General features: G+C 39.9%; 1 protein-coding gene across 2 annotated transcripts in view; it reads left to right on the top strand.

Annotated features, from left to right (window-relative positions):
- LOC130293712 (5-hydroxytryptamine receptor 3A-like) overlaps positions 1-9,938 on the top strand; it is a 36,962-nt gene extending 27,024 nt beyond the window's left edge. The window contains exons 9-10 of one of the 2 annotated variants that reach the window (XM_056542737.1): positions 2,491-2,700; positions 8,397-9,938. In XM_056542737.1, coding sequence (XP_056398712.1) covers positions 2,491-2,700; positions 8,397-8,668 — 482 coding nt within the window. In that variant the 3' untranslated portion in view covers positions 8,669-9,938. Of the gene's footprint in view, positions 1-201; positions 355-2,490; positions 2,701-8,396 lie in introns of those variants that run through there. The other variant, XM_056542738.1, reaches the window with a different exon arrangement.
- The last annotated feature ends 6,370 nt before the right edge of the window (positions 9,939-16,308 follow it).

Genomic DNA, 16,308 nt, shown 5'->3' with positions numbered 1-16,308 from the left:
TGTTTTTCTTTGTTAACTCAAAAAAATTTAAATGATTTTTAAAGAGTGCTGTTTGTTTATAATATGTTTTATAACTCCTTAAAGAATACCTGGGTTTTTATAAAAAGTTGAAAGACAACCTGTAGCTTCATTGTAGAAGGATTAACAGCTGCTTTATCTATATTTTATGCTTTTTATTATTTTTCCTTTTTTGTTGCACAGCTCTTCGCAAAAAAATTTGCTGACATTTCACAAACAGCAAGTACTGGCAGAACATGTCGGCACTAGGACCGCTTGGAAATGCACCATCTCCAGTAAGAATTTACATGTCAGTTCTTTCTGCAGAGGCCGGAATTAGTAATTCCACCACAGATGTTAACGGTGCGGAAATTCCGTTGTGTGCGCGGTGCCGCAGAATCCTGTTGAAAACAATAGGACTCTGCTGCCACAGAATTTCCTAGTGGGACTTTTCTCAGTTTGACAAAACAGTGGCAGAACTGGTAACAATATAAAGACATGTATTAATTACTCTAAAATACATAGGCAGAAATGCAATTATTAATCAAAGTATCAGTCAAAGTTTTATAAATATATATACATATATCAGAGATAAGGAAATCCTATTGCCCGATGCCCGGGACAAGAAGTTCAGGGCGCCGGGCAGGTAAATTTTTCCATTTAGCCCTGCATTGGGCAAGCAGGGCTGGTGTGAGGTGCAGAACGGAAGCAGTTCGCACCTCACACGAGATCTCTAATTTTGACATGCTGGCATTCAGGGTGTAAGGAGTGGGCTCCTGACTCAAGTTCGGTTCCTACCCCGAGTCCCCAGCTGATTGCTGTAACCTGCCGCTAATAGTCGGCATGCTGAGATCGCTGCGGCCAACTATTAACCCTCTAGATAGCTGCTGTCAGCTGTGACAGTGGCGGTCTAAAGGGATCTTATCCAAAAAAGAAACAAAGAAAGTACACCATATAGCGCACATACAATCACTCAAGTATAACAATCTTTATTGAATTAGCACAAAACATAATTCACAACATATCTAATCAGACAAATCCCCATTAAAAACATTTAAAATACACCTTTGTGTCTTACCACAACAGGGAGAAGCCTGGAGCAGGAACAATTAAATGAGTAAGGATCACACAGATCAATGGAGTTCTATGGAACTTCATTGATCTTTATGAGGAATCTATTGATTCCTTCTTAAAGTCCCGTAAGGAACTAATAAAGTGTAAAGAAAAAAAATGTTTAATAAAAGTTTAAAACATGCATACATTAACCCCTTTCATATTAAAAGTTCATATCACCCCCCTTTTCACATGTTTCATATAAAACATGTAAATATGATAAAAATGAACCTAATTGGTATTGACACGTGTGTAATTGTCCGAACTATAAAAATTTTACATTATATGTTTAGTACAGTCAATGGCATTAACGTAGAAAAATACCAAACTTAGAATTGTGTTTTTTCATGACATCATATCCCAGAAAAATGAAGTAAAGAGCGATCAAGGAGTCCAATCAATACCATCATGGTACCGATACAAACAGCAGATTACAGCACAAAAAATTAGCCCTCATACAGCTCAGTATAGGGAAAAGAAAATGGCAATAAAAAAAATGCTAAAATGTTTAGAATTGTTTTAAAATTAGTAACATATGATGGAAATTAAACATATTTGGTATTGTTATAATCAGGCTGACCAAAAGTATCATAATCACATGTTTGACCACAAGGTGAATGGCATAAAAATAAAAAAAATGAAAACATTTTTTTTTGTTTGTTTCGGAACATACGTTATGGAAAAATGAAAGGTGTCATTACAAAGTCCAATTGGTCCCACAAAAAACAAGCCCTATATGGGTCTGTAAATGGAAAAATAAAACAGTTATGGTTATTATAGGGCGAGGAGGAAAAAACAAAAGTGCAAAAACTAAATAAATAAACTAATAAAGACCTTATTTACATGCCATTTTGGTTAAAATTACTTTGTGTACCAGGACAAGTGTATCATCATGAGGGACAAGTAGATTATGCTTGTCCCTTGGACAAGTAGTTAAAAAAAAAATTCCACACCCCTGTGTATATATATATATATATATATATATATATATATATTAGGTACAGTCCAGTAAAGCAGCACACCAACTGAAAAAAAGTGCTTAGGTCAGGCCCTGGTCCAGGGCCCCCCTCAACTGCAATATCCAGAAGACAGCGGCACTCCAATATATTCAAAAAATGTGAGGCGACATTTCGGCTGGCTAACCCAGCTGTTTTGAAGGCTGGGTGAGCCAGCCGAAACGTCGCTTCACGTTTTCTGAATAAATCACTCTTCTTTTCATGCATTGGAGTGCCGCTGTCTTTTGGATATTGTGTATACGGTATATAAAATATATTCATATATATATACTGTATATATATATATATATATATATAAAATGATTTTTCATGTATGATAACAGTTATTTTAATTTACTTACAGTGTATATATTTCTATTTTTAGAGGTGTATTTTGTGGTCTGCATGGCTCTGCTCGTCCTCAGTTTGACAGAAAGTATTTTCATAGTTCGTATAGTCAATAAGAAAAATATTCAGTCTAAGGTTCCGCAGTGGCTAAAGAAGCTGGTTCTGGAATATATGACCATTTTGCTTCCTGTAAAAGACAAGACTGATTCTTCGGATATACTGCAAGCAACAGAGACCCCAAGTACTGGTTAGTCCTCATAAAATGTATACATTACAACTGCCAAATAGAAAAAGAGAAGCAGCACAACCAGTCAAGGAAAATAGTGATGGGCGCCAGCAGATCGTTGTCCCAGGTTATGGTCAATCTCCATTACAGAAACTCTGCAGCACTCAAAGATACGTGAACTCAAGTGAAGTTTTATTAGCCTGACGGCATAGCGACATTTTGGCTTCCCACTTGCAGCCTTTCTCAAGCTTAACATCAGTGATACTAACAAAGTACAGTGGTCCCTCAACATACGATGGTAATCCGTTCCAAAAGGACCATCGTTTGTTGAAACCATCGTATGTTGAGGGATCCGTGCAATGTAAAGTATAGGACAGTGGTCTACAACCTGCGGACTTCCAGATGTTGAGAAACTACAACACCCAGCATGCCCGGACAGCCGTTGGCTGTCCGGGCATTCTGGGTGTTGTAGTTTTGCAACATCTGGAGGTCCGCTGGTTGTAGACCACTGTTAGAGAAAGTTGTACTCACCTGTCCCCGCCGCTCCGGACTGTCACCGCTCGTCACCGCTGCCCGAGATGTCGCTGTCCATCACTCTCGCCGCGTCCCCGAGGTGTCCCCGACGCTCCGGCAAAGCTTCTGCTTCCCCGGCAACCGCGCTCTCCGTCGCCGCCATCACGTCGCTACGCACGCCGCTCCTATTGGATGACGTGATGACATCGATGGAGAGCGCCAACGATGCAGGGGATCCCAAAGAGGACGCGCCGGAGCCCTGAGGACAGGTGAGTGACCATCACCGGAGCACACGGGGCACCGTAAACGGCTATCTGGCGGCAGCTGAAGCAGTCAGTGCTGCCGAATAGCCGTTTATGCGATGGCCCCGACATAAAAAAGCATCGTATGTTGATTAGTGTTGAGCGGCATAGGCCATATTCGAATTCGCGAATATTCGCGAATATATGGACGAATATTCGTCATATTCGCGAATATTCTCGTTTTATTTTCGCATATGCGTATATTCGCATGTGCGAAAATTTGCATATATGAAAATTCACATATACAAAAATTAACATATGTGAAAATTCGCATATGCGAAAATTTGCATGTGCAAACTTTCGCATATGCGAAACTTCGCACACCAGTCTCACACAGTAGTATTAGAGCCTTCTTACACCACATAAGCTGGAAGCAGAGAGGGGTGATCACTGTGATGTGTACTGTGAAAAAAAAATAATAATATTCGTAATTACGAATATATAGCGCTATATTCGTGAATATTCGCGAATTCGCGAATATGCGATATTCGCGAATAAAATTCGAATTGCGAATATTCGCGAGCAACACTAATGTTGATGCTGCCTTCAACATGCGACGGCCTCTGAGAGGCCATCGCATGTTGAAATTATCTTATGTCCGGGCCATCGTATGTCGAGGGGTCACTGTATTTATACATATGGTGTACATTAATCCATTATTTAACATAATGAGTACACTGTGCAAAAACATCATAAAATATATGCCATTATTCATCAAAAAGTGCTTAGCTCGGGTATCAGGATGTTATTTGTGCATAAAGTGCATGAAGTGTTAACATCCTGATTGAAAGTACATGTAATTCAGTACAATAACATTAATTCTGTTGTAAGTTGTACTCACCTGTCCCCGCCGCTCCGGACTGTCACCGCTCGTCACTGCTGCCCGGGATGTCGCTGTCCATCACTCTCGCCGCGTCCCAAAGGTGTCCCCGACGCTCCAGCAAAGCTTCTGCTTCCCCGGCAACCGCGCTCTCCGTCGCCGCCATCACGTCGCTACGCACGCCGCTCCTATTGGATGACGGGACGGCACGCGCAGCGACATGATGACATCGATGGAGAGCGCCGACGATGCAGACAATCCCGAAGAGGACGCGCCAGAGGACAGGTGAGTGACCATCACCGAAGCACACTGGGCACCGTAAACGGCTCTCCGGCGGCAGCTGAAGCAGTCAGCGCTGCCGGATAGCCGTTTATGCGATGGCCCCGACATAAAAAAGCATCGTATGTTGATGCTGCCTTCAACATGCGATGGCCTCTGAGAGGCCATCGCATGTTGAAATTATCGTATGTCCAGCCCATCGTATGTCGAGGGGTCACTGTTTATACATATGTTTATACATATGGTGTACATTAATCCATTATTTAACATAATGAGTACACTGTGCAAAAACATCATAAAATATATGCATCTCACAATACATTATTCATCAAAAAGTGCTTAGCTCGTGTATCAGGATGTTATTTGTGCATAAAGTGCATGAAAGTTCATGTAATTCAGTGCAATAACATTAATTCTGTTTAGAATTAATAACAAGGAAGGCGGAGCATACATGCATGAATTCCCGAGCATGACAATAATACTATAATGGGGCAGGATGCCACCTCAGTTCCCTGGCGTTCCACGCCGTTCTGTGTGTGCACACGCGGGCCAATGACACACTAGATTTAGGGACCAATCACGGGCCGGCATCACTCGCACCATAGTAACGGCTCTCCTGGTGTCCATGCGTACATGTAAGTATGAAGCATGAATCACCATGATAGATTCTGGCAAATTACGCAATATAGGTCTATGGGGGAGATTTATCAAAACCTGTGCAGAGGAAAACTTGCCCAGTTGCCCATAGCAACCAATCAGATCGCTTCTTTCATTTTTTACAGGCCTTCATAAAAATGAAAGAAGCAAGCTGATTGGTTGCTATAGGCAACTGGGCAAGTTTTCCTCTGCACAGGTTTTGATAAATCTCCCCCTATGTGTCTGCCAGTCATTTACTGCACTAAAGGGCAAGTCCGGCCCGCATCTGAGTCTGCACTCGCACAAAGGCAGGCTCACTCCTGGTCACTGCGGAGTCCATATTAACGGAAAAACAGCAAGTGAACCAAAATTATGCAAGCCGAACCCAGCCCACCAGTTACAGCATTACAATAAATGTACATATATAAAATTGACAATCACAGGAGAGACCGTATATTTCTTTTTTGTCTGACGCTTGTCCCGGTTTATGCAAATGTTGTATGCCGCCGCCTCCTCTAGTGCATGTGTCTATGAAAACAAGAAATAACAATTACAATTTTGCAAAAAGGACACATATGTATCACTGAATGTTATGATACTGATAGAGATCTCAGCCAAATACATTTAAAATGTTAGGTGTTAACTATAAATTCCACATTACCCCTGCAAAATGTGCAACTATCTTATTTAACATTTCTTTGGACAGTTTTCTAAATGTAGTGGCCTACATGAGCCTCACAGCCCTGTACTGCAGTGGTCCAAAAAGAACACCCTCTCCACGTTTTTGTTTTCTTCAATTTCATTTTGTCCGAGATGTTTTAACAGCATTTAGTGAAACCCTTTATGCAGGGGCTCTGATAAGTATTGGGCCTTACCCAGAAAATATTGAGCTAGGAAGCTGTAACTCCCACATTATCCTCCATATTTCCACAGGATTCACTACACTTGGGACATCTGTCCTGCAGCTTTGTAAGTCCCTGCAAATAAAATTCTTCTGACTGCTGGAGTAACCACTCATTTGCTGCATTATTTGCTCCAGAACACTTCCAAATCATTGTCCCTTTAGGTGTTTTTTGAGATTGGAGAACAGATGATAGTCAGCAGGGGCAAGGTCAGGCAACTAAAAGCCTAAGGAGGTCGGTATTGCTATTGTTTCACCTGCAAAAGTGTCAAAAGTTTTGGGATCCACTTTGCTGCAAGCTTTCTCATTTCTAAGTCCTTGCAGAAAATGGCACCAAATCTTTCACGTGATATTCACAGATGTATGGCAATAATTTTGAGTGATATACTGATCATGTCATGAATAGCTTTCACATTTGCAGGCACAGAAACAGAAACAGGTTTCCAATGGGTTTATCACTATCAACACCAAAATGGCCCATTTTAAAGTTGACAACCCAATTGTTAACTGTTGCATATGAGGGGCGCCTGTCACCTAATGTTTGTGACATTCAATCATGGGTCTGCTTCGCACCTTTCCCTTGGAGAGACAGGAATGCCTCCACATTGAACTTTTTTTTGGAGGCAGGACCCGAGGACATAAATGACAAAGGACAGGACATGTCCCATTCAAATGAAACTTTTTCACTTGGAGGAGGAATGAGTAAAAGTTATTGGGGGAGATTTATCGAAACCTGTCCAGAGGAAATGTTGCTGAGTTGCCCATAGCAACCAATCAGATCGCTTCTTTCATTTTTATTTTTCATCAGTGATCTGATTAGTTGCTATGGGCAACCAAGCAACTTTTCCTCTAGACATATTTTTCATAAATCTCCTCCATTGTGTGTATCTATATGAAAGTAGAAAAGACAGTGTAGCACTCACCATAATGGCCTCTACACCCGCCCCCTGTACCTACACTCCAGATTTCCGTTTTTAGTCATCACGTTTATGTTTATGGACTTTTAAAGGATCTCTAATAAAGAAGCTTTAATCCTGACCATTAGGCTAGGTTCAGACTATGGAATCTCCGTGCAGAAAATTTCCGCCCGGAGATTTCAAGTTCCGCCTGCGCCGACTGAATTAGTTGGCGCTAGGACCGGGCGGACACTGCAGTCTCCTATAGACTGCTATGTGTTCCGCTAGGATTTCCGCCTGAAGAAAGAGCAACCCCTTTCTTCAGGCGGAAATTTTCTAGCGGATTTGTGAATTTGAATTTGTGAACGGAAAACCATTCACTACACTATGCATTATAGTAAGCGGAATTTCTGCCGGAAATTTCAAAGCGAAAATTCCGGCGGAAATTCCGTAGTCTGAACTTAGCCTTATGGTGAGTGCTACGCTGTCTTTTGATGGGACTTTTACTTTTGCTGACGTCTAAGCACTGCTTTGGTCAGTGCTGCGGCTTTGACTACATACCCCTGTCTTCTTCGCTTTCTGCCTGTCGGACTCTGCAGTGCCCGGTCAATCTTGCTACGCTATATTTATATATTATTGTGTGTATCTATTATACTGGTGTCCTCTTTCACTGCAATTCTGTCTCTGCTGCAAAGAAAAGCTTATGTTGAATTGGTGCCTTATATTGTACCTTAAATTGGTGCTCCCTCCTTAATATGATGTACTGTCATACAATGTACAAATAACTATACCATATGGGTGCCCTATAGTTGTTGTTTTCTAAATATAATGTTGTACAGTGCTGCCAAAACCATAAATTGCAAAAATAATATATCATTCTGTTTAGGCAGTAGTGCCACATGGTACCTAAGAAATGACCACCGGCCACATGTCCTGCTTTCATTAAAGGGGTACTCTGGCCCTCAGACATCTTATTCCCTATCCAAAGGATAAGATGTCTGATCGTGGGGGTCCCGCCACCCCTCACATAGACTTGCATTGCGGGGGCAGGGCGTGACATCACATGGGGGCAAAGTCGTGACGTCACCATACTCTGGCCCCGTAGTCCCTATTTGGAAGACTCCGAGGCTGCAGCGCTGTGTGCAGCTCCAAGGGGTGGATGCTACATGCGAGATGGAAGGGGTCCCCAGTGGCAGGACCCCCCGATCAGAAATCTTATGCCCTGTCCTTTGGAGTACCCCTTTAAAACAACTTGCAGTGCTGAAATAACAGATCCATACATAAAATGTTCTAATAGGAGTGCACAATAATGTCTAAATAATATTATCTTTCTTCCCATCTCACCTCAACAATGTCACATTTATTTTTAGATGCATTGTCAAAATATTCTGAAAGTGAAGAAAATTTCAAAATATCACCTGCAATTGTGCCAACGAAAGAGCTTTTTGAGATTCTACATAGTATTTTCAATGAAATAGTGGCTCTTAGACAACATCTGGAGAAAAATGCCGATCAGGAGATCTCTAAGGAATGGCTCATTGTTGGATATGCACTTGATCATTTTTTTTTCTGGCTGTACATTGTAACTATTTTGACTTATATTGTTACTTTGTCAATTTGTTGGTCATATCACTATATATGAGATTATTGATTATACAGCGCAAGGATGTAAGTTATTTTTACATTGATGCTAAATGTAATTAATGTAATTGAGATACTACAACAGAAACAAACCATGGATGGGAATGACACAGAAAAAAAAAAAAAAAGTATTTCAAATCTCAAAAAAACATATTTACATGTAACAGCTTAAAGGAGTACACCACTGCTAGGCATCTTATCCCCTATCCAAGTTGCGGGACCTCCACGATCTTTGAACAGCACCCGGCGTTCTGAGCGGCCCCCTCCCATAGACATGAATAGAGGCGGCGTGGTGTGATGTCACAACCACTGCCATTCTGCTACACAGGAGGTTTCTGTTCTCCCTGAGCTCGCCTTTATGTCTATGGCTGTCACGTCACGACTACTGCCGTCGGAACTCAGCGTTTGTTCAAAAGTGTGGAGATCGGGGATAAGATACCTAGCAGCGGAGTACCCCTTTAAAGACAAGACAAATAGGTAATTAAAAAGACACAAGTTTAAAAGAAACTTTATTGAAATAAACACCCCATGTGACCCCTCTTTAACTGTTTTATTACGTAAAAAAAAATTCTCTCTTTTTTGATCTTCCATAGTCCGGTCTTCTTCCTGTACCAAAAAAAATAATAACATAAAAAAAATAAACATACTCTCTTCGTAAACAGCCCGCATTTTAGAATAATATAGATAATTAATATACAATTTATTTTATAATTTTTGAGTTTTTCTTCCTTCATGCTGCATTTTTATTTCATTTACTCATTTGTTCAGCCTCAGTCAGACCGATATGTGTCACATATTAAAGGGGCAAATGGCTGCCTACTGATAGTTTAGATTCAAATACAGATTGTTCAGCTGTATTGTTTTAAACTTGCCTTATACTATATATTGTTCACACAGAGCAACTGACCTGAGCTGGTTTACTGAGTGCAAGAGTGTATTTGCGTGTGTGTGTGTGTATATATATATATATATATATATATATATATACATACATACGCACGCGGTGTGAGTTTGTGCTTTAGGGTGCACACCCTAATGCAATAGGCTGCGCACCCCTACGGTACCTCTCCTCCACCCATCATCCCAAACTTGAGGTCAAACCTGTAGAAAGACAACAGTATAGGATGAAGTTTCATTCACTGTTTTATTGGGCAGTGCTATTTGGACGCTATATGGAAATTATATTTGGGCACTGTAGTTATATTTTTTAGGAATTGTATTGTATAATCTGTCAAAACATGTATTATTTAATATAATGATATGTGATCATAACATGGTAAAATGTGTCACTTTAATTAAAAAAAACATGTATTGACATACATTTGTGATTTAGTGTTTCAATGACTCTTCCTAAATGCTGGCCTCCTTTTTACACTACACCATGAAAGACACCCCAAATAATGTGGTTATAGTGACCTACAGTGGTGACTGCAGAGAAAAAGTCAGTTGACTAATAGTGAAACCCAGTGTTCACAAGTCTATGGTGAAATTATTCAGACCCATAATTTGATCCAATAAGGATATTAATTATGTTTGTGTAAAAAAAGTAAAGTTTTCCTGAGACTCAGAGGAAACATTATTCTCTTTTACAAAGAAGGATTTTATTTCTGTTGCAAATGTATGTTATAGCTGAATAGCTTAGGGAGATATCAGTACTTTTTATGATGGCATTACTTTTTGGTAAGAGACACACGGGCTTTTATTGTGATTGGGTCATTATCACACTACTTAGCACAGTATTTTCCGGAAACACTTCTAATGTTTTTAATAATTAATTAAATAATTAATGTTTAACTTCTAATGTATTTCATTTCAACACACTTTGCATAAGTAAATAGTAAAAGCAACTGTAAGAACCTTTGTAAATATATCTTATCATGGAAAATGCCTCTTCTTCCTCTGGTTAGGCTTCTTTCCTATTCTCCTGCCTAAACTTTCATCCTTTCTGAAAAATAGTTCAATTGCATCTTGACAAGACAGACTATTATCTTACTGAGGGATTATGTTACATGCTGCCTATACAAGACAATGGAGAAGGCAGTGTCACGAAAGGAGATGGGGGAGGGAGTTGTTGGAATGAGCAAGGGAAACATACTGCAAAGACACTACACATGAGATTATTGTGTGTTTTACATCTGCCTCCAGCGATTGATTCACAGCTTAGACTGATTAGCACAGCTTTAGAATGTCTTCCATGATGCTGCCCCTTCTTAAAGGGGTACTCCAGTAGGAAACTTTTTTTTTAATCAACTGGTGTCAGAAAGTAAAACAGATTTGTAAATTACTTCTATTAAAAATTCTTAATCCTTTCAGTACTTATTAGTGGCTGTATACTACAGAGGAAATTCTTTTCTTTTTGGATTTCTTTTCTGTCACGACCACAGTGCTCTCTGCTGCTCTCTGTCCATTTTAGGAACTGTCCAGAGCAGCATATGTTTGCTATTGGAATTTTCTCCTGCTCTGGACAGTTCCTAAAATGGACAGAGGTGTCAGCAGAGAGCACTGTGGTCTTGACAGAAAAGAAATCCAAAAAGAAAAGAATTTCCTCTGCAGTATACAGTTGCTAATAAGTACTGGAAGGATTAAGAATTTTTAATAGAAGTAATTTACAAATCTGTTTCACTTTCTGGCACATGTACCCCTTTAACGACCACTTTCTGCCACCGGAGTACCCCTTTAACGACCACGGACGTAAATGTACGTCCTGGTTTGGGGGGACTTCCCGCACCAGGACGTACATTTACGTCCTGTGTATGACCGCGAGCAACGGAACGGTGCTCGCGTCATACACGGCAGGTTCCGACTGCTAGCAGCAGCCGGGGACCCGCCCGTAATGGCCGACATCCGCGATCACGCGGATGTCTGCCATTAACCCCTCAGATGCCGTGATCAATACAGATCACGGCATCTGCGGCATTGTGGTACTTTGTATGGATGATCGGATAGCCCGCAGCACTGCCGCGGCGATCCAATCATCCAGCATGGCGGCCGGAGGTCCCCTCACCTGGCTCCGGCTGTCTCCTGGGGTCTTCTGCTCTGGTCTGAGATCGAGCAGACCAGAGCAGAAGGTCACCGATAATACTGAGCAGTGCTATGTCATATACATAGCACTGCACAGCATTAGCAATCAATGGATTGCTATAGATAGTCCCCTATGGGGACAAAAAAAAGTTGAAAATTTTAAAAATAAAAAGTAAAAAAAGTGAAAAATCCCCTCCCCCAATAAAAAGGAAAATTGTCAGTTTTTCCCATTTTACCCCCAAAAAGCGTAATTTTTTTTTTAAATGAACGTATTTATTATCGCCGCATGCGTAAATGTCAGAACTTTCAAAATATAATGTTAATGATCCCGTACGATGAACGGCATAAATGTAAAAAATAAGAAAAGTCCAAAAATGCTGCTTTTTTGTCACATTTTATTAAAAAAAAATTATAAAAAAGGATCTAAAAGTTTTATACATGCAAATGTGGTATCTAAAAAAAGTACAGATGACTGCGCAAAAAATGAGCCCTCATACCGCCCTGTATACGGAAAAATGAAAAAGTTATAGGTGGTCAAAATAGAGCAATTTTAGATTACTGATTTTGTACAAAAAGTTTTAGATTTTTTTTAAGCGGTACAAAAATATAAAAGTATTCTAGCCATGGATATCATTTTAATCGCATTGACCCACAGAATAAAGAACACATGTAATTTTTACCGTAAATTGTACAGTGTGAAAACGAAACCCTCCAAAATGTGCAAAATTTTGGTTTTCATTTAAATTTCCTCACTAAAAGAAATTTTTTTCGGGGTTTGCCGTACATTTTATGGTAAAATGAGAGGTTTCATTACAAAGTATAATTGGTCACACAAAAAACAAGCCCTTATATGGGTCGGTAGATGGAAATATAAAAGAGTTATGGATTTTAGAAGGCGAGGAGGAAAAAACTAAAACGCTAAAATAAAATTGGCCTGGTCCTTAAGGTGAAAATGGGCTTGGTCCTTAAGGGGTTAAGCTATATGTAGAGGCAAAGGAAAACAGGATACCTTCTTTTATGTGTGTGAAGTGTGTATAGCAGGCATCATAGAACCTAGGCTCCCCCCCCCCCCCCCCCCCACTAGCTCAGGGAATGAAATCTGATTAAAAATGCCATATACCAGATATATACACTTTCACTTTAATTATTAAAGATTTTTCTTGTAATTTCCCTGTTATTTTTCCACCATGTTCCCCATTTTCCCAAAAGTGGACCTAGTTTCCAATTATTTCACAATCCAAGGGAATTATCAAATTGGTCACCCTTTTTTGGAGTCTTTTTACAACATGCATAAACAAATTTATGCAAATGAGGGAAATGAATTACTATGAAAAGGGTAAACATAGTACATGAGGCCCATAATGCCCATCTAACCCTTATGTACACACATGACCCCTTATCATTATAAGTTACCTGCCATGTCAGACATGCTTATAATTAGTAGCACAAAAAAAACTAAAAACTATTTACCTTGTATGAAAAGGTAATAAACATGTGTTTTAATCTTTTCCTGGTTTGAGGAAATTGCTACAGTGTTGATATCATATTGTATCAATTAATATAGTTGACTTAACATTTTTATAATGTACAGTTTGAGAACATAGAACTACAAGATTTTTTAATATTTTCAATTCAAGACTTGATGCAGTCAATGTGGCATTGAACTGTATAGCCCAATGCTAAATAAATATAAATATAATCTTCAGTACTAGTCTTTGGCTGTGGTGATTTGGGCAGGACAATATAGCATTATGGCTGCTGATTGGCTGCTCCAGTTATTTTATTTATTTATTTTTTTAGCATTATAACACAAAGTGACAGCAAGTGTAACTCTTATAAGGGAATTTTTTTTTTTTTGGTTGAATGATTACAGCCCCAGCTATTTATTAACTTCATAAATGTGAGGACCCAATGTACCAGTTATACAGTTTGACTTTGGACCTCTCCTGAGGGTGTTGTGTATTTATCTCTGTGGTTTTAAGACTTTAAGCCCTCTCTTGATAAGGATCTAGTCTTTGATGTAGGGGGCTATCAGGTCATTTCTAGGAGTGGTCACGGTATAGGTTGCAGGTTCGTAGTCAAACACTCCAATGTAAGACACAGAAGAGGTAAATGTGGTAAAAGGGGGCTTGCAGAAACAAGGTCAAGAAGACAGCCTGAAGTGAAAAACTGTGAGGAAAGCATGTCTGAAGAACACATTTTCCGGGACACTATGGAATCTTATTGCCCAGGTCATTTGGAGAGCTTGTTCTCTGGAGAGACATGAAATTGGTTGTCCACCGACAGTCCCCATCCAAAGTGACAGATACATAAAAAGATTAGAAAATGTAAAAAGGTCTGAAGACTTTCTGTATGTGAGTACTTTGAATGTACTGTGATGTACAACAATGGGTTTAGGGATAGAGTATCGGAAGGCTTCCATCACTTTGAACGTGGAAAATATATTTCAAGAATTTTGCATCCTGTATTGCTACCCTGAGATATACAATACACCATGCAGCAGAGTACACACTAGTTAAAAGGGTATTCAAGGAATTTTTTTTATTTGACTATGCTACAGGGGCTGTAAAGTTAGTATAGTTCATAACAGTGTCTGTACCTGTGTGTGACGGTTTTCTCACAATTCTTATGTGATTTTCACCCCAATATTTATTTTTACCAGCATACAAAATGACTGTTGTCCCAGATTTTTCCCAGGTTGCAATGCGGCCGATACCTGACCTCACTAGTGAGCTGATGACAGGGAACCTGTCTGCTTCAATGGGTGGAGGGAACGCTTGGTGGGAGAGAGATCAAACTGCAACTAATGCAACAGCTGTAGGCACCCTGATTGAAAACTACAGGCCTATTGAATGGATGCAGCTCATTTATGTTTCAATGGGTGGGGTGGCTGATGTGTGGGAGGGAGGAAAATGGAATTATGGGATTTGTAGTAAAAAAAAAAGAAAAGTCAAACAGGAAATACCACTTCACAAAAAGCTAGCCACAGTGTTATGGTAATCTCACAACATAGCCATTTAGCCCCAAGACAAGCGCAGATCCTTCCTAAGCATGTCCATTACTGTCTGGCAGGTACGTACTAAAATCACCTTATGTTGGATAACCCCTTTAAGTCACACTACCATCTAGTGAGAATTTTACAACACTAGAGCCTCCATAGAGGACCATCATAGTAGAAGGATAAAACATTCTTGAAAATGCTAAAGGTTTCCAGACACATGTTGGAACATGTTAGCCAGAGTCTATTTAAACTCTGGGTCACTGCCCCTTAAGGGAGTCAAATTTGAGAGACCGACAGAGTAAGAGATAAGAGATGACTGCAAGCAGCATTCCTACCTAGCCAAGACCTACTGACATGATACAGAAAGTGGTACCGTTAGAAAAACTTTCTGTGGGCTCTATTGCACTAATATTGGGTGACACCTATAGTCCTGGTTCAGTCACTCACAAGGTAATGGTGGGAGGACACTACACAGTTAACCCTGGAATACCCCTGGGAGGATCAACTAGTTTGCTAGTTAAATTAGGCCTTGCTCTAAAGAACCTCCTATTAAGTTGAAGCTCCTATTAAGTTTAATACTGAGACATAATTTTTTTATGAAAGAAGCAATCTGATTGGTTGCTGTGGGCAACTGATCAACTTTTCCTCTGTACAGGTTTTCGTAAATATCTCCCAATGCTCTTTACACCTTTGCCCTCACTCTCCTCTTTTATCTCAGTCTACACCCTACACTTGCTATACATTATGCTTATATTGTAAGATCTACAATTATAATAATACTAATAATATTCTTTTTATAAAGCGGCATGAGATTCCGCAGCATTTTATAGTTCTGAGGGTACAAATAAAGATGAATATTTGACATTAATATAACTTCATAAAACAAACCTCTCGCACCTGTCTCCAAGACCTGTCTACAATACAATACTCCAAGCAATCAGACTAATTCCCAACAGTCAGAGTTTTAAACACAGACAAATCTACCACATTCCCTAACTGGTCTCCCTTCTTTTATCTTCTACATTCGATTCATTCATATTCCCGTCATGCCTGTGCATACTGGCTGGTGATTTGCTCATTTATATTTTATATGCTCTACCCTATTTCTATAAAAGCTTGCTGGACCATTGTATAATTCAAGCATTTTCTTTGCATATTGTTACAAGCTTTGTTTCCTTATAGACTGTTAGCTCCTGTGATCAGATCCATCACTTCTCTTTGATTTCGTCATTTTTATGTAATTCTGTAATCTCTCATTTTGTCTATAAACGTTCCCTCTCAATTATAAAGGGCTGCAGAACAGAGGCGTAGCTTGTAGCTTCTGAGCCCCGAAGCAAAATCTGCCACAGGGTCCCTATATGCTAATTATAATACTGGTCTCTTATGGGGAAGATGTGCTTTGCCCCCCCCCCCCTTATGCACTAGGGCCCCGGTGTGACTGCTACCTTTATAGCTACGCCCCCTGCAGAATATGTTGGCATTAAATAGGATTATTACCGTATTTTCGGGTGTATAAGACAACCCCCAACTTTTACAGTTAAAATATAACGTTTGGGTTTTACTCGCCGTATAAGACTACCCCTCTACCGTGATACGGTACCTTACTATTGTTCCCCACA

Source organism: Hyla sarda, chromosome 10 (assembly GCF_029499605.1).
Source record: "Hyla sarda isolate aHylSar1 chromosome 10, aHylSar1.hap1, whole genome shotgun sequence".
NCBI lineage: Eukaryota > Metazoa > Chordata > Amphibia > Anura > Hylidae > Hyla > Hyla sarda.
The sequence above is the reverse complement of the archived record's forward strand: the minus strand, read 5'-3'. Positions and strand labels throughout refer to the sequence as shown.